At 36.8% G+C, this 22,825-nt stretch overlaps 5 protein-coding genes across 13 annotated transcripts; 2 read left to right on the top strand and 3 right to left on the bottom strand.

Annotated features, from left to right (window-relative positions):
* The first annotated feature begins 1,205 nt into the window (after window positions 1–1,205).
* On the top strand, window positions 1,206–1,819 carry LOC149584037 (uncharacterized). The gene is made up of 2 exons (XM_089863300.1): window positions 1,206–1,461; window positions 1,636–1,819. Exons 1-2 carry the CDS (start codon window positions 1,259–1,261, stop codon window positions 1,817–1,819), a joined length of 387 nt encoding a protein of 128 aa, XP_089719426.1. The 5' UTR covers window positions 1,206–1,258.
* Window positions 1,820–2,038: 219 nt separating this feature from the next.
* Window positions 2,039–4,301, bottom strand: LOC149584036 (uncharacterized). The gene is made up of 5 exons (XM_089863299.1): window positions 4,061–4,301; window positions 3,824–3,982; window positions 2,665–2,877; window positions 2,302–2,580; window positions 2,039–2,226 (listed from the first exon to the last, which is right to left on the bottom strand). The coding sequence occupies exons 1-5, from the start codon at window positions 4,299–4,301 to the stop codon at window positions 2,039–2,041; spliced, it is 1,080 nt and encodes a 359-aa protein (XP_089719425.1).
* A 2,628-nt stretch (window positions 4,302–6,929) lies between these two features.
* LOC149584035 (uncharacterized) lies at window positions 6,930–8,616 on the bottom strand. Its single transcript, XM_089863298.1, has 4 exons — window positions 7,903–8,616; window positions 7,669–7,810; window positions 7,384–7,606; window positions 6,930–7,311 (listed from the first exon to the last, which is right to left on the bottom strand). Exons 1-4 carry the CDS (start codon window positions 8,371–8,373, stop codon window positions 6,930–6,932), a joined length of 1,218 nt encoding a protein of 405 aa, XP_089719424.1. The 5' UTR covers window positions 8,374–8,616.
* An 8,081-nt stretch (window positions 8,617–16,697) lies between these two features.
* Window positions 16,698–21,422, top strand: LOC149584033 (uncharacterized). 9 transcript variants are annotated; one of them, XM_089863722.1, is made up of 6 exons: window positions 16,698–17,004; window positions 17,092–17,237; window positions 17,304–18,689; window positions 18,783–18,848; window positions 18,921–18,936; window positions 19,064–21,422. In XM_089863722.1, exons 1-6 carry the CDS (start codon window positions 16,838–16,840, stop codon window positions 19,098–19,100), a joined length of 1,818 nt encoding a protein of 605 aa, XP_089719848.1. In that variant the 5' UTR covers window positions 16,698–16,837; the 3' UTR covers window positions 19,101–21,422. The 9 variants fall into 9 exon arrangements, 8 of the variants coding, with proteins under 8 accessions (XP_089719848.1, XP_089719851.1, XP_089719847.1 ...); XM_089863725.1 differs by having other exon boundaries at window positions 17,304–18,706; XM_089863721.1 differs by lacking the exon at window positions 19,064–21,422 and having other exon boundaries at window positions 18,921–19,026.
* Window positions 19,145–21,413, bottom strand: LOC149584034 (uncharacterized). The gene is made up of 6 exons (XM_089863717.1): window positions 21,018–21,413; window positions 20,872–20,943; window positions 20,752–20,793; window positions 20,590–20,688; window positions 19,372–20,434; window positions 19,145–19,277 (listed from the first exon to the last, which is right to left on the bottom strand). Exons 1-6 carry the CDS (start codon window positions 21,411–21,413, stop codon window positions 19,234–19,236), a joined length of 1,716 nt encoding a protein of 571 aa, XP_089719843.1. The 3' UTR covers window positions 19,145–19,233.
* Window positions 21,423–22,825: the final 1,403 nt, after the last annotated feature.

The raw sequence follows: 22,825 nt of genomic DNA, 5'->3' as shown, positions 1-22,825 counted from the left end.
CGCAGGGGCGGCGCTGGTTTTGTACCTAGTGGCTTTATTTTAGAAGAAAACAACAACAATAACGTAAATCCGTCACAGTCCCCGATAATGAACTCGTGGTTGTGCCAGTTACCATTGCTATAACGAATTTAAATCCCCATGCGAATACGAATCTAGCGTCTTGCGCTAAAATGGTCGTGAGTGAAAACCATCTTCAAGGAACATAAAAACTAGAACCCGCCCCGTTGAAAGAAATTAAAGTGGTTGAAATACCCGAGAAGACTATTTTCAGTGATGATTTTATTAAATTTCCCGCGTTGGACAAATATCTTCTTATCATTGTGAAACAAAAACTGAGGATAAACTTGTTCCGGGAAGTGTTAGGTAAGTCGAAGAGAACTTACAAAAGAATGTCGAATCTCAAGTAGGTACTGTACGTCCCATGGTAATGTCTATCCCTTAGAAAGTTTAAGAATCTTGAGACAAAATGAAGAATGCAGTAAGAAGCAGTCGCTAGCAAAGGCGACAAAGCGAGACAATGAGTCAAATTGTGAAATTGAAAATCAAGGTGGAATATTTACCAAGAAATTAAAAAGGGTTGATGAATGGTATAAAGCAAGAGAACGTGTAAGAAATCAGTTAAAGAGTTACTGACAGATAATTTGAATGAGGTAAAATTTCATGTTGAAAATAAAGTTTGGGCCTCTAAGAAATGATCCGTATAAATTTTCCCCATTAAAAATTGGTTTAGTAATTAGAAACTTAATTCTAATCTTAACTGGGCACTATTACCAATTTGAAATCGTCCAGGAGGAGTGGCTAAGGTATGACGTAGGTGAGTTGAGTTATCATTATTGGATAGATCAAAGCTAGTAACTTTTCTATGCTACCAAGTCTATACTGAACTTCTGAAGGCTAAAAATGGAATCCGACTCCTCTTCAGGTGATGTGTTTTACTCCGCTTTATCAAGTAATGATAGTAATATTGAAGAATCTCTCGAGTCAAGTAATTACGAGACTGAAAATTCGGAAGTTAGTGATAGTGATAATAGTTTAGGCCTTGGCGCTGTGCAAAATCCTGTCCACGGAGTATTGCCTTATCAATTTGAACCCTTGGCTTCTTCAAGTTCTGAAGATGAAAACCCACGACCTGAACCTGAAAACCCTAGATTAGGGAACTCATATTGGTAAGATATAACTCTTGAGTTTTACATAGCCTTATTATTTGTGCCTGTATCTAAAGGTTATTTTTAGGTGCATCTGCGGATACTGTGTTATTATGCCAACTGCTGAGGAGAGCATTTGTTGCAGGGAAAAACCTGAACTAGAAGAGTTCATTACCAACGGAACCTGCATTAGTCAGCACGACGAGTTTGACGAAACGTGTATCCGCAGAAACCAACTGAGGTTGGCGTATCTGGAGTTTGTAAACCCTGACGGTGGAGAAAGATTTCTTGAACCCCCCGAAGGGTTTATACACAAGTAAGTTAATTTCTCTGAATATTGCTACTAACGTCCTAAGTAAATTTATCTCATACTGTAAATCAAGATAGAAAATTAAGTCAATTTTACGCTAAATTTAGTTGTTGTAAGCGCTATTTAACCTGATTTAAATTTAAAAATATAGATTCTAATAATTTTTTTTCAATTTAACAGGACTTATAGATACCTGGCTTATCGGAGGTTCATGCGCTGGATATATTGGTTTTTACCAGGTACACGTTTACCAATACCCAGTTGTGTCATCAGTAAAATCCGTAACGCGTACCCTTCCGACGAGTATTGCGGATTTAGACACTTCCGTGTAAGACAGAGAAGGGGCCGCGGTCGTCGATATTGAAAAGACAACACTCCATGAACTGGATTTTGCACACCAGCAACGCCAAAACTATTATTACTATCATTAACTTACGAATTTTCAATTTTGTAAATACTTGACTCCTGAGATTATTCGAAATTATTATCATTACTTGACAAACAGGAGTAAAAAACCTTCACCAAAGGATAAAAAAATTACAAGAAAGATAGCTTTTCAAAACAGTTATTTTAATAAATCATTTCATTGCTTTTTAAAACGCTTGGCTTTTTCATATGAGGCTACCGCGTCAGATTTAGATGGATGTTCATATTTTGAAGCCAAAGGTTTGGGGGCTTCTCCTAAGGATTCCCCGCTCTTTTCAAACCCAGTTTGATAGCTTTCTTCAGAAGCAAAAGAACATGTAGTTGCCATGAGGTTTTCTACATAACCTAGGGTGAACAAAGTGGTTGATAATTTCAAGAAAAATTCTTCAGGTATAAAAAATTATACTTTCATAAACATACGATAAGTCGACGCAGCCATGATTGGCCTTACAGAATATTCCCCAGCCTTGTATTTTGGAAAGAATATATTCCACCGTCTTTCACCATTTTTGGTGATAGCTTGTAATTTATCCGGATTTTCATTATAATGAAGCGCAGCTAAATAAAGTCTGGCTTCCATTCCATGGAAAGAATAGTGCGTGTGTTTGGGAGCAAATTGTATTACAACTGCATGGAAAGCTTCTACAGAAGACGTCTGGCATATCCAGGCTAGCTGCGCTATGTCCTTTACAAAACTGTCTATAATTTGTTTTAGAGATGCGAAAGCAATTTCTGAAACTTTAAGCCATTTCCGTGGTCGGTCTTTAGTTTTTTCTAGGGTACCGTGAGCACACTCTGGAAATGGTTCACCGTGGCCTCTGTGTTTGTTGGTAAGATGGCGTAAAATGGATTTCCATTTTGCTTGCATGAGGTTGCCATCACCATCACTGGAACTAGCGATCCAGTACAAATGGTTCTGGATACTTTTGCTCCATTTGAGTAGAACTTCCATGGTTTTTTTCTTGCCACAGACTTTTGCAATTTTGGACTTGACAGCTAAAATAATTAAATAATAATACTTATTACTTAAGCACAACTAATAATAATATAATAATAATATAATAATACGAAATAATAATAATATAATAATACGAAATAATAATAATATAATAATAATATAATAATATAATAATACGAAATAATAATAATATAATAATAATATAATAATACGAAATAATGAATGAATGAATGAAATTGATTTTTATTGTGCATAAAAAAAACTATACAAGTAGTTCACTAGATTATGCACAGTAGAGTGTTGAATACAATTACAGGATATTTACATTTTTACATAATAATTACAAAAACTATGTTGGCTAACAGATTTGTTTAAGTTTCATTGAAAAGATATCGAACTGGTTAGAAAAATTGTTATAAGTTTTTTGCATACGATAGATTGGATTTAGATCTTTACAAGGCACATGAAAAGTTACGTTTTTACGAAGACGAAGGGGAACCAAAAAGTTTAGTTTAGCAAGTAGCTCACTCAATGTAATTTGATCATGAATTAATTTATGCAGGAATTTAATGTCTATCATTGATAAGTGATAGTCTATGGACGGAAGGCCCAAGTGATTTAATAAATTAAGATAGTCGTAATCTAGATTACGCAAGAAGAATGTATGGACATATGAAACAAATTTACGCTGAACGGCCTCTATGCATTTCCGTAGGTAAGTACTACAGCCACTCCAAGCTATCGAACCGTATACAAGACGTGAGCGGACAAGACTGAGGTAGAGCAGTCGGAAGTGTTTAAGGGATTTGAGGGGCCTACATAGTTTTAAAGCCACTCCCAATGTCCTACGGCAACGATTTACGGTACAGGTTACCTGCTCCCGAAAAAGCAAGGCACTGTCGAATATAACACCGAGGTCGGTTACCCTTAACACTCGAGGAATGGGAGAGTTCCCAACCTTATAAAGAAAGCATATTTTTCTACCTATGCGCCTAGTGAAAGCGACCTGTTGGGACTTAGTAGGATTGACAGGCAAATTATTCCTGTCGCACCACGCCGTTATTACGTTTAAATCAGCTTGGAGAGCCGCGCAGTCATCAGAGGAATTAATTATTTTACAGACCTTATGGTCATCCGCAAAGGCTATTAATGTTGAGTATTTAATTAAATATTGCAATTCGTATACGTATAAGTTAAATAACAAAGGGCCAAGAGATGAACCCTGTGGAACCCCGCAATTGACCTTGTACTCAACGGAGGTGAGTGCACCATTACACTTAATACGGTTAATTCTTTGGTGTAAATAGGAACTAAACCAACCAAGAAGCTCACCGCCAACACCCAATATGCGCATTTTATCCAGTAAATAGTCATGGGAAACACGATCAAAAGCCTTGGCCAAGTCGAGATATATGACATCGACTTGACCACGACTTTCGACCTCCGGTGCCACGTAGTCCATGAATGCCGCATGGTTCGTGTCAACACTCCTTCCCGGTACGAAACCATGCTGACAATCATTTGGAAAGGTATTAAACCACTCCTGTAATTTAGTATGTACAAGCATATCGAATAGCTTGGCAAGTGTGGATAATAAAGATATGGGACGATAATTTTTAACGTCACAAGCTGCGCCAGATTTAAATACAGGGGTAACCGCCGCTTCTTTCCAAATGGTAGGGAATGTCTGTTTCGTTATAGATAAGTTATAAATATGGGCAAGCGGCTGTAGTAAGAGGTCATGGCAACCTTTTAAAATAAAGGCTGGTATACCATCCGTGCCGGTGGACTTTTTGTTGGGGAGTTTGGTAATAGCACTATTAATGTCGTTATGCGTAAATAATAATATAATAATAATATAATAATACGAAATAATAATAATATAATAATAATATAATAATACGAAATAATGAATGAATGAATGGTAGTTTATTGTGTATAAAAAAGCCTACTGGCTCACGAGATTATACACAGGGATAAGAAAAAACAACAAAATACAAATATACAAATATACAAATATACAAATATTTACAATGTTAAGGAATCTTCGACTAGTTACCATAAGTTTTAAGATGTGAAATTAAGCCACGCTATTTAATATCTTTAAAGTTAATTGAGAATAAATCAAATTTATCACCTATGGTGTTAATTGTAGCCTGCATCCGATTTAAAGGAACAAGTATCTTTTTAGGGGCAGTAAAAGTCTTAGGGTACCGCGTTGATCGAGGCACGTGGAAACTTAATTTTTCTGTTAAATTGGGCAAGTTCAACCGGTTATTAATTAATTTGTAAACAAATTTGAAGTCATTTAATTGGCAAAGGTAAGAAAGGGTTTTTAAATTTAGAACTTCGAGTAAATGGTGATAGTCATATAATTCATTCTGAAGAAAATATGTATGGCAATATTCTATGAATTTACGTTGGACACATTCCAATTTAGCTCTAAGGTACAGAGCGCTACTACCCCAAGCGAGACAACCATATAACACGCGAGACCGAACTAAAGCTAGGTACAGTATTCGAAAATGTCTTAAAGATTTAATTTTTTTACAAATTTTTAGAGTGACAGCAAGTGTTCGGCGACACAAACCAATCGTACGGGTAATATGGTCGGTATAATATAATCCACGGTCAAATAGAATACCAAGGTCTTTAACAGAATTTTTACAAGGGATATCTACATTAGAGACCGAATAAGAATTGATTATCTCACGTGAGACCCTCCTAGTGAAGGACACGTGGATTGACTTGGCTGGATTAATTGCGAGATTATTTTTTGAGCACCAAGTAGCAGTCGCATCAAGGTCCTGTTGCAAGAGCTGGCTATCAAATTTGGAATTAATAATTTTGGAAATTTTATTGTCGTCAGCTAGTTGTATTAAAGAGAATGCCGAATCGAAAATTGTAAGTCATAGAGATAGATGTTAAATAACAGCGGTCCCAGTGAGGAACCTTGCGGAACACCACAGGAGACCGCGTACGTAGATGTAGTAATGTGAGAGTTACATTTCAGGACGTTAACGCGACCAGCCAAGTAATGTTTCACCCAAGCCAACAAATTGCCCGTCAATCCAAGTGCTTCAAGCTTATCACCGAGGTAGGCGTGAGAAACCCGATCGAAAGCCTTAGCGAGATCGAGGAAAATCACGTCGACCTGGCCTTGACCTTCGACCTGAGGAGCTACATAGTCTAAAAAGGCCACGTGGTTTGTATCCACCCCTCTGCCAGGGACAAAGCCGTGTTGGCAATTATTTGGTAAAGAACCAAACCACCGTTGCAAATGTTGGTGCAGAACACGGTCGAAAATCTTGGCCAAGACACAAAGTAAGGATATCGGACGATAGTTTTTGACGTCACATGATGCTCCAGATTTAAAAACTGGAACGACCACTGCCTTTTTCCAAAATTCAGGAAAGCATCGCGTGCGCAGAGACAAATTAAAAATATGTTCTAAGACTGGCAGAAGCAAATCGCCACAACCTTTAATTATAAACGAAGGAATTTTATCAATTCCAGTGGATAACTTGTTCGGTAATTTCATGATAGCGTGATAAATATCAGATTGGGAGATAATCTGATCACAGTAAGAGTCAGTGATAATAATGATAATATAAACTTACATTTTACTAAATGCCATACGTCAAAAAGATGTCTTATTTGTGGATAATGTTTCCTCAAAAAACTTCTAATTTGTATGTGCCTATCTGTCACCAAAAACGCTATTTCCAACCCTCGGTCAAAGAGAAACTTCAGTCCTAATTTCAAGCCTTCCAGCTCCATAGCAACGCTATTCTTTACTTGATTACTCTAAATGAAGAAACATTTTTAGAAATGCTATTTACGTAAATCTTAGAACAAAAAAAAATATTCTTACTTGAAGTAATACGAGGTGAATAACATTTTTGATTCGGGCTTCCAAAAAGGTATAGCTTCCGTATTTTGCGCAGAAACCAGGGCTGCAAAATCTGCCATCCCCTCCCATTTCAAGTTTTTGACCTTGTAAAGAATCCAAAAGGCTTTTTTGTTCATCATGCCATACCTATATGTATACAATGTTATTAGGCACAAATTTATTACCATATAAACAAAATTAGAAATAGCATACTGTTTTAATCGTTTGAAAAAGATATGCTTTTTGAAGCCTGTAATATGTTCGCAAATCGAACATGACAATCTGAGAAAATTGGAACATTCTTATTGTTTTCCCTGGATTATGTCCAGAAAAGAGAATGGCAGCTGCAGTTAAAATATTCAAAGCTGGCTTTCTTCCAATCAAAGGTTGGCTGCTCCACACATGACGATGGTTATTTGGGCAGTGAGTTTCGATGGTTGTCATAGATCCATTGACATTTGATTTAATTGAGCACTTTGATAAGCACTGACTACAAAAAGCGAAGAGTTGGAGGAGAGCAGCTTCAAATACTATGAGCTTCCGCTCAGTAACTGGATTAATTCCTTCAAAACTTCTAGAACTAGAAATTAAATAAGATCTTTGAAATTTATTTTCAATTATCTGATAACTGTCAACACCAAAAATATCTTACTCGTGTACATCTTCTTCAGCTATAGATGATATGTTGAAGCTCGATTCCAATGGATCTGAACGAGCTCCGGCATCTACCTCCTCATCCTCTTCAAAATCATAGCAGTCATCGTCATTCCGTGATTGTAAAAACTGGTTTATTAGGCTCTCCTTATTTTCATTGTGAAAATCAGTTTGCGTGGTTTTGTCAGCGAGGTCTACCACAGCTACGCCAGCTTGATGACCTAAAATAATTCAGGGTTTCAGATAAAAATTATTTTAAAACTTCAATCATCGCGAAACTTACATTTGTTGCTTTGTTTTATTTGCGTTTGCGTTCCAAATGCTTTTGCTCCAGGCGAAAATAATAACTGAGTTCCTCGACTTTTAGTTTTTGGAAAAACAACACACTGAATTCCAATCGACGGATTCGAGAAGGTATCGGAATCCTAAAAATTTAAAAGTTAAAAATTGGTGTTCAATAAATATACAGATACAATTAGTACAGATAGTTCTCGCAGCGACTGGAGAATAAACTCACCATTAATTTAGCCCTCTTTCTCGGTAGCATTAAACCTTCAGTGTAATCAGTTTCTAAAGTTTCCGAAGGTTCATGAACGCTTTCTAGACTCTCCACGGAAGTTGATGCACACGCTTCCATTGATGGCAAATTAACCGAACTTATCACACTTAGGCCTACACCCGATTCCACATTTTGAGTACCGAAAATTGTTGGAACAGAACCACGAGCCAGGAATTTAGAACCGTACCGTTTAATAGGACTAATGTTAATCAAAGCACCGGGTTTATGTTCATAACAATCGCTCGTAAAATGAACAGAACAAACGCGGCTACTTTTCGTGATTTTAGATTCTGAAACTCCAACATTTTCAATCCAAACCTTTCGAATGTCTTCGTTTTTAGGAAAACAATGGAATAGTATTGACGGTGCTTTAGTTTTGTTATTGTTTTTGCAACCCGGAACAATACATTTATAAGAGTAATTACTCATACTGACTTCTACAAACTAAATTTTAAAAATGAAGTTAACTAAATCAAGTTACACTGAATTTTTAGCCTGAGCTCAGCTGAGATATCTTAGGCCTCGGCGCAATATTTACCAAGCAGGCGACTAAAGATGGCGTAGGCGGAGTTTCCTTCCCAGATCGTGACGTATATACCTTGAAAAAACAATTTGGCCAAGACCACGGTGTGAAAATATTCAAACGTAGGCGGGGCCACGTGGACAATTGGAGTCACTTTCAAATTGTAATTTCAAGGTTAAAAGTAATTTAAATGTAACAAATATCGATATTTTCGAAATCGATTACGTATTGGAAAGCATAAAATAAACTACAAACTAAGGGAATATAAGATCATGTACTATATGTGTCTATAACTCTTAAAGTAAGGCTACTGAACGCCAAGATCCAAATTATAGGGAAGGAGAACGTGTCAGAAACCAATTGTATAAGTCGGTTAAACGGCAAGATACCGAGTTTAGAGATGTTGAACGTGCTAGAAAACAGGCGGGTATGGCTGCTAAACGCCAAGATCCCGAATATAGAGATGTTGAACGTGATAGAAACCAGGAGGATATGGCTGTTAAACGCCAAGATCCCGAGTATAGACATGTTGAACGTGATAAAAACCAGGCTTGTATGGCTGCTAAACGCCATGATCCCGAGTTTAGAGATGTTGAACGTGCTAGAAACCAGGCTTGTAATACTGCTAAACGCCATACGTTGACGCCATGTTTGTCTATACCAATATTATTCGTCAACAAGTAGTGGGTGGTGGACAAGCCTCTCTTTTACGCTTTATAAAAATGCCGGCGTTCTCACTGCTAGACGAGGAGAACAAAGAAATTTTTAACAATATCGATTTTTAGCCAGTTTCAATTAGCAATATACAAGAAATTGAAATAGAACTAAAGTCCGATTACGGGGAAAATATCCCGTTTAATTTGGGCAAAGTATATATTTATCTGTTTTTTAGAAGAATACGTCAATAGAACTTCAGCTATGGTCCTCATTAGATATACTCTGTATTTCCAAAGAGGGTCGTCTAACCGGCTTTACACGCGAACGTTTTCCAATCTGGCCGTCTCTTTAGTGTCGGCGGTTTTTTTAACTCTTTATTAGGCCGGCAATTAGTACGTTAGCGTCCGAAGCGGTGGGATTGACAAGTAGGGTGCTTACCGATGCCCAAAACCCGGAACTTCACCTCGAGAATCAATTAAAAGAAATGTAAAACAATCTATAAATTCCCTACTACATAAAGGAGTGGATCGTTTTGTAAATCCTCAGAGGGGCTCTCGTAGTTTGGGACGCAAGCTAGATGGAGTGTTATCTCTTTCCCCCTCTTGCTTTGGCCTTCCGCTCAGAGGGAGAGGGGGGGCTCATTCGGAAGTCTGTTCTTCCATGGATGAGTCCACCCTACTGGAAGAATCGGATGGGACCCTTCGGGGTCCGGCCGATGAGTGTTCTAGTGGTCCTGATGAGGGGGGAGGATCTTGGGACTGGGAGCTTGCCTGTTGGGGGGGAGGTGCCACTGGCCCTCTCGGGACTGATGAGGTGTAGCTAGATCCCTTCTAAACCCCTCTCTTAAGGATCATGGGGACGCTACGTGCAAATCAAATCAATTTTCACCATAGTAAAGCGGCCTCTGTGGTACTCTGCAGGAGGTTTGCTTTGAGGGTCTTGATTTGGTTCTCATACAAGAACCGTGGATTTGCCATGACGCGGCGGGGTCATTCTATTATTACCATACTGCTGCTAGACCTAGAGCGTGAATTCTGGTTCGGAGGGATCTCTGCTGTATCTCTCTACCACAGTACACGTCCCAGGACACGGCGGCCGTGAAGCTAGTCTTGGCCACTGGGCGTACCAAGTTGATTCTCACGCTTGCCTCTGCATACTTTGCCCACGATGCAGACTCTCTCCCGACAATTGAGGTGATCAATTTGGTCAATCAATGCGAGAAGAGAGGGGACAAACTTATCATTGGCTGCGACGTCAATGCTTATCACATCACGTGGGGCAGTTCTGACTGCAACAGGAGAGGTGATGATCTACTAGAATATTAAGTTGGTTGTAAACTCTATATTCTCAATCAAAACAATGAACCTACTTTTGTTACTTCTAATAGAAGGGAGGTAATTGACCTCACGCTAGCCACAGAAAACCTCTTGTCTTCCGTGACTAACTGGCATGTGTCTAATGAACGTCTCTGTCGGATCATAGGCATATCTGCTTCACTGTCGCGACTAACTCTGTCCCGGTGGGGACGGAGATTCGCAATCCAAAACAGACCAATTGGGCCGGCTATAGGGAAGACCTAATCCTACGCTACGGAGATGGTCACACCCCTAAACTTACTTCACCTAAGGATCTTGATTGGGCTGCTGGTGACTTACAGCGCTCCATTATTGAGTCGTTTCACCGGAACTGACCACTTAAGATCGTTAACCGCTCAAGGCTTGTCCATTGGTGGGACGAGGATCTCAGCCGGCTTCGGAAATACATGCGCAGGCTCTTTAACAAAGCCAAGCGTACGGGTGACTGCACTGGATATAGGCAGTCCTTTAATACCTACAACAGGGCGATTAGAGCTGCTAAGAAGGACTCCTGGCGGACCTTCTGTGAGCAAGTCTCCAATGTTCCTGCCAAGGCTAGGGTCATTTTTTTTTAAATTGAGTCGGAGCCTACGTTAATCAAGGCCCGCGCATCCTAGCTTTCGAGGATTTATTTTTGGCATTTTAGTTCGCCGCTTGTCGCCGCTTGGTGCACTCTTAGGATTACGGTTTCAAATTTAAAATCTGCTTTTCGCGGGTGATTGGAACACGTGTCGCAATCCAAATCATGGTTCGTACGGGGAGAGAGGGAGAGAACAAGGCTTCACTACAATTGCGCCGAATCCCAATCAACCGAAACCAATACCATTCGACCGAAAAACCCGCACTTTGGCGGATTTACGATTCTGTCAAATGGGAAAATCCCATTGCACCGAAAAACCCTAACTTCGGGTTTTTCCCGATGAAATTTTAATAAAATTAAAACAATTTAAGGCCTACGTAATATGAACACAAGATCCAAAAATTTTCTAAACTATTATTTTAAAACTAAGGATTATAAGAACAAAATAGTAATAAATCAGCAAAATATGACATAATAAACCAATTGCTAATATTGATTTTATATGTTATATTTATCATGAAAATACTTAAAGCCAGCCGTTTTACTGTACTTGAAGTGTATAACCGTTCCTAAGAGGAAGAGACGTCCTCCTAAACAAAACAAACCTAACCCTATCCTAACAGTAATTTTTTGGAAAAGGCGTAACATTGTGAAAGGATTTATAAATATTACTAACCTAACTTAACCAAACCCAACCTAACCCTAACCAAACAGTAATTTTTGAAAAGGCATATTATTTGAGAAGTCAATGAAGATAAACATCAATATTTTGGAAAAGGCGTAACATTGTTAAATGATTTATAAATATTACTATCCTAACTTAACCAAACCCAACCTAACCCTCACCTAAAAGTAATTTTTTGGAAAAGGCATATTATTTGAGAAGTCAATAAAGATAAACATCAATATTTTGGAAAAGGCGTAACATTGTTAAATGATTTAGTAACTATTACTAACCTAACCTAACAGTATTTTTTTGGAAAAAGGCATATTATTTGTGAAGTCAATGAAGATAAACATCAATATTTTGGAAAAGGCGTAACATTGTTAAATGATTTATAAAATATTACTAACCTAACCTAACCCTAACCTAACAATAATTTTTTGGAAAAGGCATATTATTTGAAAAGTCAATGAAGATATTGCTAACCTAACCTGGTTTTGAACAAGAACGTTTTATTGGATGAAAGAGTTTTTGATTAATCCTTAACCCATGCCCAAATAGTAAAGTGCTATTTTCACTTGTTCTGTATACTATTATATTATAGTTTTAGAACACACGGTAATGAAAACTTCCAAAGGTCGTTTTTAATTATCATCTGGTTGTATAGTCGTCAAATAATGGCGTATCCAAGGCAATAAAAATGTATTTAAAACGCTTTCATTAATAAACGACACAAATAGAAATTAAACTACATAGCATTTTTGGGGTCGCTTAATTCGACAAAAAGCGTCGTTTTAATTGTAAATACCAAATCCGCGGTTGGGCTAAATTCATTAAAAACATTGGCGGGATTGGGTCTAATGGGAATTCGGTCTAATGGAATTCTGCGCAATGGGAAGATACCGAGAACAAGGCGCGTAAACTGCCTGGAGCGTTATAACAGCTGGGTGGAAAGGGCATAATTATAATTATTGTATTTCGTACATAGTTATTATTTTATCTCTTATAATTATTTTAACTTTCTAATAAAAATAACATGGTTTTCATCTTTCTATTAATAATATGATATTTCAATAATACCTGAGATATATTTAATACAAATCTTAACTGCTTACGGTAGAACACACGTACAAAAAAAACTTATTATGGCAACACTTGTCCCACCATGACGATGTGTAGGCTATTTATTTTACTTAAATGGTGGCCAACATATGTGAATTTTCGATGTTGATTTTATCTGTGTATAATCTCGTGAGCGATCCGTTGCTTTTTCTTTATGCACATTACAACCTCATGTACCTTAGTCTAGTGCGCTCTAGTGCGCTCTCGTGCTCTGTATGGTTCTCTGGTATGGGGAGGGTGTAGTCTGTAACTTCGCACTCGCATAGAAGGAATACAAAGTAAGTTCGTTGAATACGTTCATAGTTTTTTTCTAAGTCATTTACCATATAATTACGACTCCCTTTTAAATAAACTAAACCTTAAGTCCTTGGAATACACCATGAAAATTAAAGATGTCAAATTTTTATTCAAGTTAGTTCGTAATATTATACCACTGAGTGCATTATTAGTCAAACTAAATTTTCTAGTCCCTAAAAGTCTGCGACGAACTCAGACGTTTTATGTCAAGAACATTAAACACGATCCCATGCAACGTATGCAACGACATTATAATTCATTTAGCAGTTCTTTCGACTTGTTTTGCATGCGTTACAAAGATATTCGATAAATAAATGTAATAAATCTATTATACAAGTTTTTAATCACGAAATATATGTTTACAAGTTTTTAATCACGAAATATATGTTAACAAAGTAAACTATTTTAACAAAGTATGTAATTAATGTTTCGGCACAATTGACATTCTTCTTTATTGTATTGCACTGTATGTAAATTGTATATAATGTGTATATTCTCGTGAACCCTCGCGGTTTTTTGTATACACAATAAACAATACTTTCATTTCATTATTATTATTATTATCTTTCTAATTTAGTAATTATAAATTTTATCTTTCTAATAATAATTATTATAAATTTTATCTTTCTTATAATAATAATTATTATAAATTTTATCTTTCTAATAATAATAATTATTATAAATTTTATCTTTCTAATCAAATCAAATCAAATCAAACTTTATTTCGTGTCCATAACGCCCGGAGGCTTTTTACAATGGGTCACGAGGTTTAAATTAAAATATACATGTAAATGTACAATTAAAAACATACAATTATTGTGCCTTAATAAATTTTGTTTCTCAATTCTTTGAACTCTTTAATTTCGTTTTGTTGTAATGTCGAGATTATAATACATAAATGATAAAAGTCTGAATTAAGTTATATAATTATCCGTTTTTTTTTTTAAATAATTTTTATATAAAATAGTGAGTGAGAAAATAGATCGTCGTCTTTGTGCTCGTTAGCGGTTATCTGTATTCTTATAATGGGATTAAGTTTATCAGCTTTTCCATAATAAAAGTTGGAGTTTTGTCTTGTATTAAGCCTAGGTGCATTGAGGTAGATTTTGGACATCAGATAAGGACAATCAATTTTGTTTATCAATAGCTTTCTTAAGAAACAAAGTTCTAACATATTACGTCGCCCCAACAATGATTGTAACCCCAATTTCTCAAGCACTAGATTATATGTATATATGGTGTCACATTTGAAATTAAAGTAGTAAAATTCGACAAATTTCCTTTGTACGCGTTCTATTTTGATAAGAGTTGAGACACAGCATCCTCCGTAAATCAATATATTATATTCCAGGATACTTCGAACTAACGAAATGTACAACAATTTAAATACCCTTCCAGAATTTAATGACTTGGCTATTTTCAGAGACATTGATAGGGTTTTCATTGATCTTCCCATTATGTTCGAAATTTGCTCATTAAATTTTAGTTTGCTATCAAGTACTGTTCCCAGATCCTTTTGATGATTGGCTCTGCTTAAATTTATTGTGTCATGAACGTAATTAAAATTTATCTTGTTTGTTTTGCGAGTGAACGTGACAACGGTCGTTTTTTGACTATTTAAAGGTATTTTATTTAAGGTGCTCCATTTTTTGACACCATCAATGTCTCTTTGAAGAGCCAGACAATCTTCACATGATCGAATAGTCCTATATAGCTTTGTATCATCTGCAAACTGGGCAATCTCAGATGATTTAACATAGTCTTGTAAGTCATTGACGTATATACTAAATAAAAGAGGTCCCAGCGCTGATCCCTGGGGTACTCCCATAGTCGTGACGTATGATTGTCTGCTCACCGCCCCATTACATTTTTTTACATTTCGTCTTCGTTTTAGGAACGATTTAAGTGTACCCAAAATGTCGCCACCCATACCATAGTTACAAAGTTTTCCGAATAACATTTTATGGTCCATAAGATCGAATGCCTTACTAAAATCAAGGAAGACACAATCTACCTGCTCCTGATTTGTTACGCTCCTGGTTATTTCATCCATGAATACCATTAAGTTTGTACCTGTTGAGCGGCCAGTGCAGAAACCATGTTGTGTTGGGCTCATAGATGGCTTAAACCAGTAATCTATATGTTTAAATAGGACCATTTCGAATTTTGTAATTTTACTATCCCATCTAGAGCCCTTTTTAAAAACTGGGACCACAACTGAAGTTTTCCATGCATCGGGAAATGCATTTTGCGTAAGCGATTTGTTAAATATATTTACTAGTATCTTTGAGAGAATGTCGGAACACCCTTTAACTATAAATGATGGTATACAGTCTATTCCAGTGGAGAACTTCGGTTTCAGTTTGATAATGGCCTCTTTTACTTCAATTTCAGAAATTATCATTTTATTGAAATAGGAGCGTATCTTTGGATTAATTTCAGTTTGGTCGTTTTCGCCAAAATCTTCGTCAGAGGTGTTATTCTCCAAGTGGAACTGGTCGCGGAAAACTTCAGCAATCTCAGCTGTGGTGGTAAGTGTAGTGGTTCCTTTCTTAAGGGATATGTTGTTGTCAGTTGGTTTAAGTCTGGAATTAGTGTACGCCCATAATTTTTTCGGGTCTTTTTTAATGTTGTGAACTATTGCGCCCGCGTTGGATTGCTTATCATTTTCCAATAATAAAGCGGCTTCTCTTCTTAGGTCCTTGTATTTTAAAAGGTCTGTTTGGTTTTTCGTCCTCTTGTATTTCCGATGAAATACCCGTTTCCGGGAAAGAACTTTCCTTAACTGTGCGCTGAGCCAATGAGGATAGCGAGATGATGGTAGGTATATTTTTGTTGGAATATGTTTTTGCATGGCGTCACGCACAGCCGAGGTTAACCGAGCCACCGCAACATCTATATTTTCTTCACCTAGAACAGGAGTCCAGTCATATCGGCTTAGGTAATTGTAAAGACCATAGTAATCTCCGGATTTATACGCTGTATATTTTCGATAATTGTGGTCTTGTAAAATATTGGTTAGAAAACTAATATCCAACGGGGGATGGAACTTATCAGCTTTGACTAAAGGTGTTGAAGTTTTTTGCTGCTAATATAGTTAATATTGGTAAGTATCAAATCTAGGATATTTCCACTACAGTTAGTTAGCTCATTAACTTGTGTTAAATTTACAATATTGATAAAATCTATGAGTAGCTGCGCTTTCGGTTTAACTGCTGATATGCACTCTGTTGCATCATTAAGATTCCAGTTTATACCTGGTAGATAGAAGTCACCAACAAGAATTAGTTCACCGTCAAATTCCAGAAGCTTCGATTGGATGGTTTCAAGATAGTTCGCTAACTCCCATTTTGTGCAAGAGGCAGGTAAGTAGTGATTTCCTAATAATATTTTTCTCTGTTTTTTAGGATGGATTTCTAGCCATACGCAGTCGTTAACATGTTCCAAATCCATTCTTCGAGTGACAGGGATATTTTTCCGACAGGCAATTAATGCTCCTCCACCCCGTACGTCTCTGCCATTAAGTGTGGGACGATCAGCACGAAATATATAGTATGAGTCCATTTGAGCGCCGCAGATCTCTAGCAAAGTCAGCGGCGTTTTCCGCGGGAAATAATATCATCACGTGATCGGCCGCCATTTATGGAGAGAGGATTTTTTTCATTTTGTGGAAATCATTGTCGTCTGCTCAAAAAATGGCGTCGTCTATGCCGTATTCCGCGGTTAACCTAAATGAAAACGATGTACCTGGGTCTAAATTTATTTATGAAGATATCGGTAAACATAGCGTGGTACAATTAAAAAGATGGCTTCAATGTCGTGGGCTGTCATTTAAAGGAAAAAAAGAGGATCTAGTTGAAAGGTAAATGATAATTTCTAAGCCTTGGACTTTCAGCTCTTATTTGGCGTGAATTCTCTTTAATACAAATGATAATTATTTCCCAAAAAGATGCAAAAATGTTGTCGCACAGGGTAATGCCAAAATATCCAATACAGTTGATAATGGGTCAGTACTAGCTAGCAAGGTAAATGCCAACAGAGCCAAAATTCTGTCAGTGATTCAAACAAACAAGCCGCCAACATTCCCAGTAAATGGTATGTGTAGTGTTTAGAGTAGAAATTAATTCATAAATTGGTGTAAAATGTACTATTTTTAATTAGGATGGAAGGCCTTTCCTTCAATATCCATTCCAAAGCAGTTTTCATACCATAATATCTACCATCATTTAGTTGCGAGTGCGACGAGCTTATTAATAAGTGACCAACAACCTACGCTATCTGACAGTGATAATGAGGATATTGGTATTGATGGTCACACCTCAAAGCCCCTCAAAAAAGGACGAATATATTTCGCAAGTGGAAATGTTCTTTATATCAAAGACAAATTAATTAACAATGGGGAGGAATATTATTGCATTAAAGCGGAAGTTATGTCTTCATATCATATTAAAACCACGTACACAGTTTTGATTATGCTTTCTAATTGTGGGAAAGTGGTCGATGCTAGTTGCCATTGTAAGGCTTCTGCGATGTCCCGATGCAATCATGTTGCAGCTTTATTGTTTGCATTGGAGGACTATATTAATTTATTTGGATACGAGCCTGTAAGTCGTACTAGTAAGCTGTGTGCGTGGAACCAGGGACGTAAGTCCAAAAGAGATCCCACGGAAATTTCTCAAGCCAACTACAACAAAAAGAAGAAGGATGAGAGACCTAACTTTGAGCCCCGACCAGAGGAATTAATTCGAACTACAATGGATGATCAAAGGGTTAACGCTCTTTTAGTAAATATGCAGGCAACCACTGTTGCAGAAAATTTGAAGTTTCCCTGCATGTGGGAACAGCTGCTACAAATTGTTTACTCTGATTATGATTTGACAACCCCAGAACTAAGACTATTGGCGGAGAAAGTTAATTTTTTCAACAAGGAAATTTTATGTGACAAAGAAAGTCAGGTTCCATTTGTAGTGGCTGATACTATGGATCAAAGCAAATCAGACAAATGGAAGTCATTAAGGTGTTTTAGAGTTACTGCCTCAAAATGTAGAGACGTTTATTCGCGAATGATTTGCACTGGCATAAATCTTAAGCCCACATTCAATTTGGTTAAAGGCATTTTGTGGCCGGAAAAATTCATTCAAACAAGAGCCATGACTTATGGAATCAAAAACGAAGACAAGGCTCTCAAAGAATATGAAAAATGGCTGAAAGAGAAAACCTCGCCACTTGGAGTAACTATTGAAAAGACAGGATTGTGGGAAAATCCAAAATATCCAGGTCTCGCTGCATCGCCGGATGGCTTAGTAAAAGATCTCGTTGCTCAACCAAATGAAGGCATAGTTGAAATTAAATGTCCCAAAATCCTAGAAAACATTAAGCCTGAAGAAATTGATCAATTGAAACCATCCCAAAAAAATAGCTTTTGTTGTTCACTTAAAAATAATAAGCTCGTTCTAAAGCAAAATAATAGATACTATTACCAAATGCAAATGCAAATGGCCATTACAGAGAGGGAATGGTGTGACTTTGTTGTGTGGAGCCCTAAAGGTATTTCAATTGAAAGGGTTAGTTTTGATGAAAACTTATGGCAAGAAATTTCAACTAAACTAATAGAGTTTCATCGCGGCATATTAATCCCCGAGTTTTTCGAGCAACGCATACCAAGGAAATTGATGCCGTTTGACTTAAGAAAACATGTAAAGAATGGTGAATTAATTATCTAGTCAACTGTTTGCGATATTTTAACATTTAACCTAAATATGTGATATGAATTTCCAGACCTGTTTCCTAAAGTGTATGTGATAACATTCCATAAAATATTTTCTGTTAGCAAGATCATTATTCTTTTTAAATGTATCAAATAGTATTAAATATGAAGTTCCTATTTGACATTTTATTATTAAAATATTTTCATTACATAGTAAAATTTCAATTCAATACTTAACTACCGGGGTTTGAAAATTAACGAGGCAACCAATTACAAACACCAATTCACTAAAAATTCCTTTCATTGCCAAAGGAATTTTTTTTTTAAAAATGCGCCACCTCTTGATTCGGCCAATGCTATGTTCAACGTAAATCCTTAGTTTGGCTATTTCTTTAGTTTGAAGTTCTTCTTGAGGGGTAAAAGTGTCTCTGCCATGCAAGAAAGGAGGAATATTTAAAGTTGCCTTTTTTTCTAATAGATAATCAGCGATGGTGAAACCTCTATCAGCCATCACACAATCACCTTCTTCCAATAAATCTTTCAGGCCAGATTGAAGAAATATTTCTCGGTCAGATATAGCACCTTCAAATGCTTTTGAGATAAACGTTATTGCACCAGTTGGCGAAATACCAAAGAGAACTTTAAAGGTGGTATTACTCTTATAATTAGAGTACATATTCCCTTGTTCGGAGAAATTACTTGGTGATTCTGTGTGAAATTCTGTACAGTCAATTATTACCCTAACGTCTTTATGATTACGGAAACATATTGGTAGATTTGCTCGAACCACAGCTCGAGATGGAAACATCCGCGACTTTAAGAGCTGAAATTCTTTATACATAAAGACAATCCAAGTTGTCACAAAACTATTAACAGTACTTTTCCCAAGGTCAAATCTATATGCGATATCTTGTTCAAGGAGACCACAACGCAGCCTAATCAATGTAATAATTAATTGCTGGAGCGGGCTGAAACGAGAATCTCTTCCATATTTCTTGATTTTTGACTCGTTAGCTTTTTTCCCAGTCCAATAGTTGAGTTTTGATACCGCTGGTCCAAGAAATTCAAATATGCTCAATATTTGGGAAAAATAAAGCCCAGTATAAAAAAGGCACATCTTGGAATTATTCCGTATTTTAGATTCAAAGCTGTTGAATTTCGCCATTTTCCCATTCTTTCCACAAATACAGTTTGCAAGCTTTTCATTCAAACTGGCAACTTTGAGCTTCAATTTCTTATTTTCCTCCAACAATCCGTTCCCTGTTTGTGTATTCTTATCTGCTCCCTTTAATCGAATACTGCACTCGCTCTCCACTGACTTCAAAATTTTCACTGTAGTATGCGTGCTTGCATTTTTAACACGAGGCTTGCATGATACCCCAACACTTTTAAATCTTATACGCTGATTTTTGTCTTTAGTATGCGTTGAATTATCATTGAATGACTGCTCAGACGTAGTTGTTGGGATTGAGAAGTTAGCAATGTGGTTTTTACAAGGTGTAGATGACTTAGGTAGACTTGGGACATCAACGACTAACTTCCTTTTCCGATCGGGGGAATGCTCATCATTAAATATAGACAGTTCCTTTAATATGAAAAAAAAAACCCAGTATAATCAGCCTTGCATATATCTATTAGTTACATCTAGAGCTCTGAATTATCCATCTGTTATCTTAAAGTTGGTGGCTAATCGGTTAATTATCCAAGTCTTGCCCTGTATCATTAGTCACAAGATCTTACCGTGTCATCAAAATTTGTCTGTATATTTTCAGTCTCTTCATCAACATAAAGTTTTCTTTTACGTGTAGCAGCAGAGTACAAATTCTCACCGCTAAAAAGCTATGGAAATAAAACAATTTAATTAAAACCGGAATATTACTATTAGTCATAGAGAGATCTTACCTCTGTTTCCTCAGTATTGTTGTTACTGATATTGGTTTCTATCTGTTTGTAGCAAAGAACAAATTACATTTATTATTGGCTTAATTATTTTTTAGAGTTAAGTGTGAAAATATTTCTTACCACAGGCTCCTCAAAATTATTAGTGGCAATATTGACTTCAGTAGGTTCATCGCTGCTATCAGAACATAATACCTTAATTGCAATAATTAATATAATAAAGATTAATACAATTATTAGCATTTTAAAATAGAAGAAAGGTGGCTTACTGCTGCCGAGAAAGGCATAGGATAAGGATTATCTTTGGTCGGGCCATCAGAATCTTTGAAATGAATCGAGCACACGTATCTGTTGTTTGATATACAATCTAGCGTGTCTAGCCTACCACAATTTCGGAGCCATTTTATGGCTTTTAAACAAATATTACACACCAATTCATCGTGTGTTGGATCACCTTTTCTAAATCTTAAGCACGGTTTTTGAAATGCGTAAAATTTGATAGAGCTTGGCTGGATATGATAGTTGTGATCGGTAAAAACCACCTCGCTAAGGCTTGTTCCATTACGACTATAGGACTTACAATTTATATAAAAACAGTTCTTTGAAGTTTTGTTATTTTCCTTTGGTGGTCTGCCACGTTTAGGAATTATGTTTTCCATTTTCATTAACTTGTTGTTAAAACAAACCTTCGGTAAGAAAAAATATGACTGGATACGGGAAGGGAAGGAAGACTGTAGCAGCCGACGCAGCCGACGACGAAAATCAGCCCAAAAATGAAAATAAAAAGTGAGGGAGAAATGACTGGCAGCATTGCACCTCCGAAAATGGCGCTTGGTTTCGCCGCCGAAAATTGTGTAGCGGCCGCCGCGACGGCGTTAGTTCGCTATGGACCAAGACTATTGTACATGTTAGGAAAATAATCATCGCTGAAAGTCGTCAAGTTAAACCATGTCTCGGAAATACAGACGATTTCTCCATCATATAGCGTTGTGTTGAGGAAAAATTCCTTGGATTTGGTTCTTAGTCCCTGTACGTTTTGGTATAATATATTTAATTTAGATCTTTGATCCATTTTATTTTTGACTACGGATCCTTATTACGACGATTGCACCTCTCCGCTTTATGGGTCGCCTGCAATGTCAACGGAATCTCCGCGAACTCTAGATCTGTCCGTTTCACCTCTACCCTCCTCAGGAAACACTAAGGGATTGGCAGCAAGGGGCATTGGGCAGATTTCATCCAGAATAAAGTCTTCCTGTTCATTGTACTTTTGACTTTTTCGCAGCCACCCTCGGTTAGTTGAATAAATAGAGTCTGTAGGCCATGCCTCCTCATTATTTAGACTGTCAAACTCATCGTTTCCCAGGGCAACATGATAAGAGGCGTAAGACGGGAATCTAGTTTTGAGCCTTGTCACTACCACCGTTTTTAGGGATTGCTCTTTGATTAACCAATTCTTAAAGTCTAATTCTGACAGATTCGGATCGATGCGCGATACGAAAAAAGCTTTTTTCCTAAGGATTTTAGTTCTTTCCGGCAATGGATTAATTGCGGAAGACTTGTTTTTACCCACGGAAGTGGTTCGCTTATTCTGGTTTGAGTTTTCCTTTTGATTGGTAGGCCTACTCTTGGTGCTATTATTATTATTTTTTAGTTTACCCATGTTATTGACTGCTACTTCTCTATATGTGAGCATTGGTAAGGTGTTTTGGGGCTACTCTTTGGGCGACATATTTACTAAATTGTTGACACTATCTGTAAGAATACTAAGTTGGCCCGTAAATATAGAATTTTGTGTTTTTAATTCCTTTAATTCTTCAGTGAGTAGATTGAAATCAGATGCCACTATATTATTGCTTGAGTTATGCACGAGAATATTAGTTTGTGTTCTAAGATCTTTTAGGTCCTTCTGCACAGTTGCAATAGTTTTTGTAATATCATTATTTAGAGAAGATTTTATTGTTTTGTTATCTGATTTTAATGATATATTTTGGCTTTTTAAGTCGCCTATATCTGATTGCTGTATATCGATAACCTGCATAAGCTTTTCCGCCATGGTTTTTATCTGATCTAATAT

Source organism: Phalangium opilio, unplaced genomic scaffold (assembly GCF_054372755.1).
Source record: "Phalangium opilio isolate 3A_F unplaced genomic scaffold, DU_Popi_V2 ptg001170l_1, whole genome shotgun sequence".
Lineage (NCBI taxonomy): Eukaryota > Metazoa > Arthropoda > Arachnida > Opiliones > Phalangiidae > Phalangium > Phalangium opilio.
Note: the sequence above shows the minus strand (reverse complement) of the source record. Positions and strands in the feature narration are given on the sequence as shown.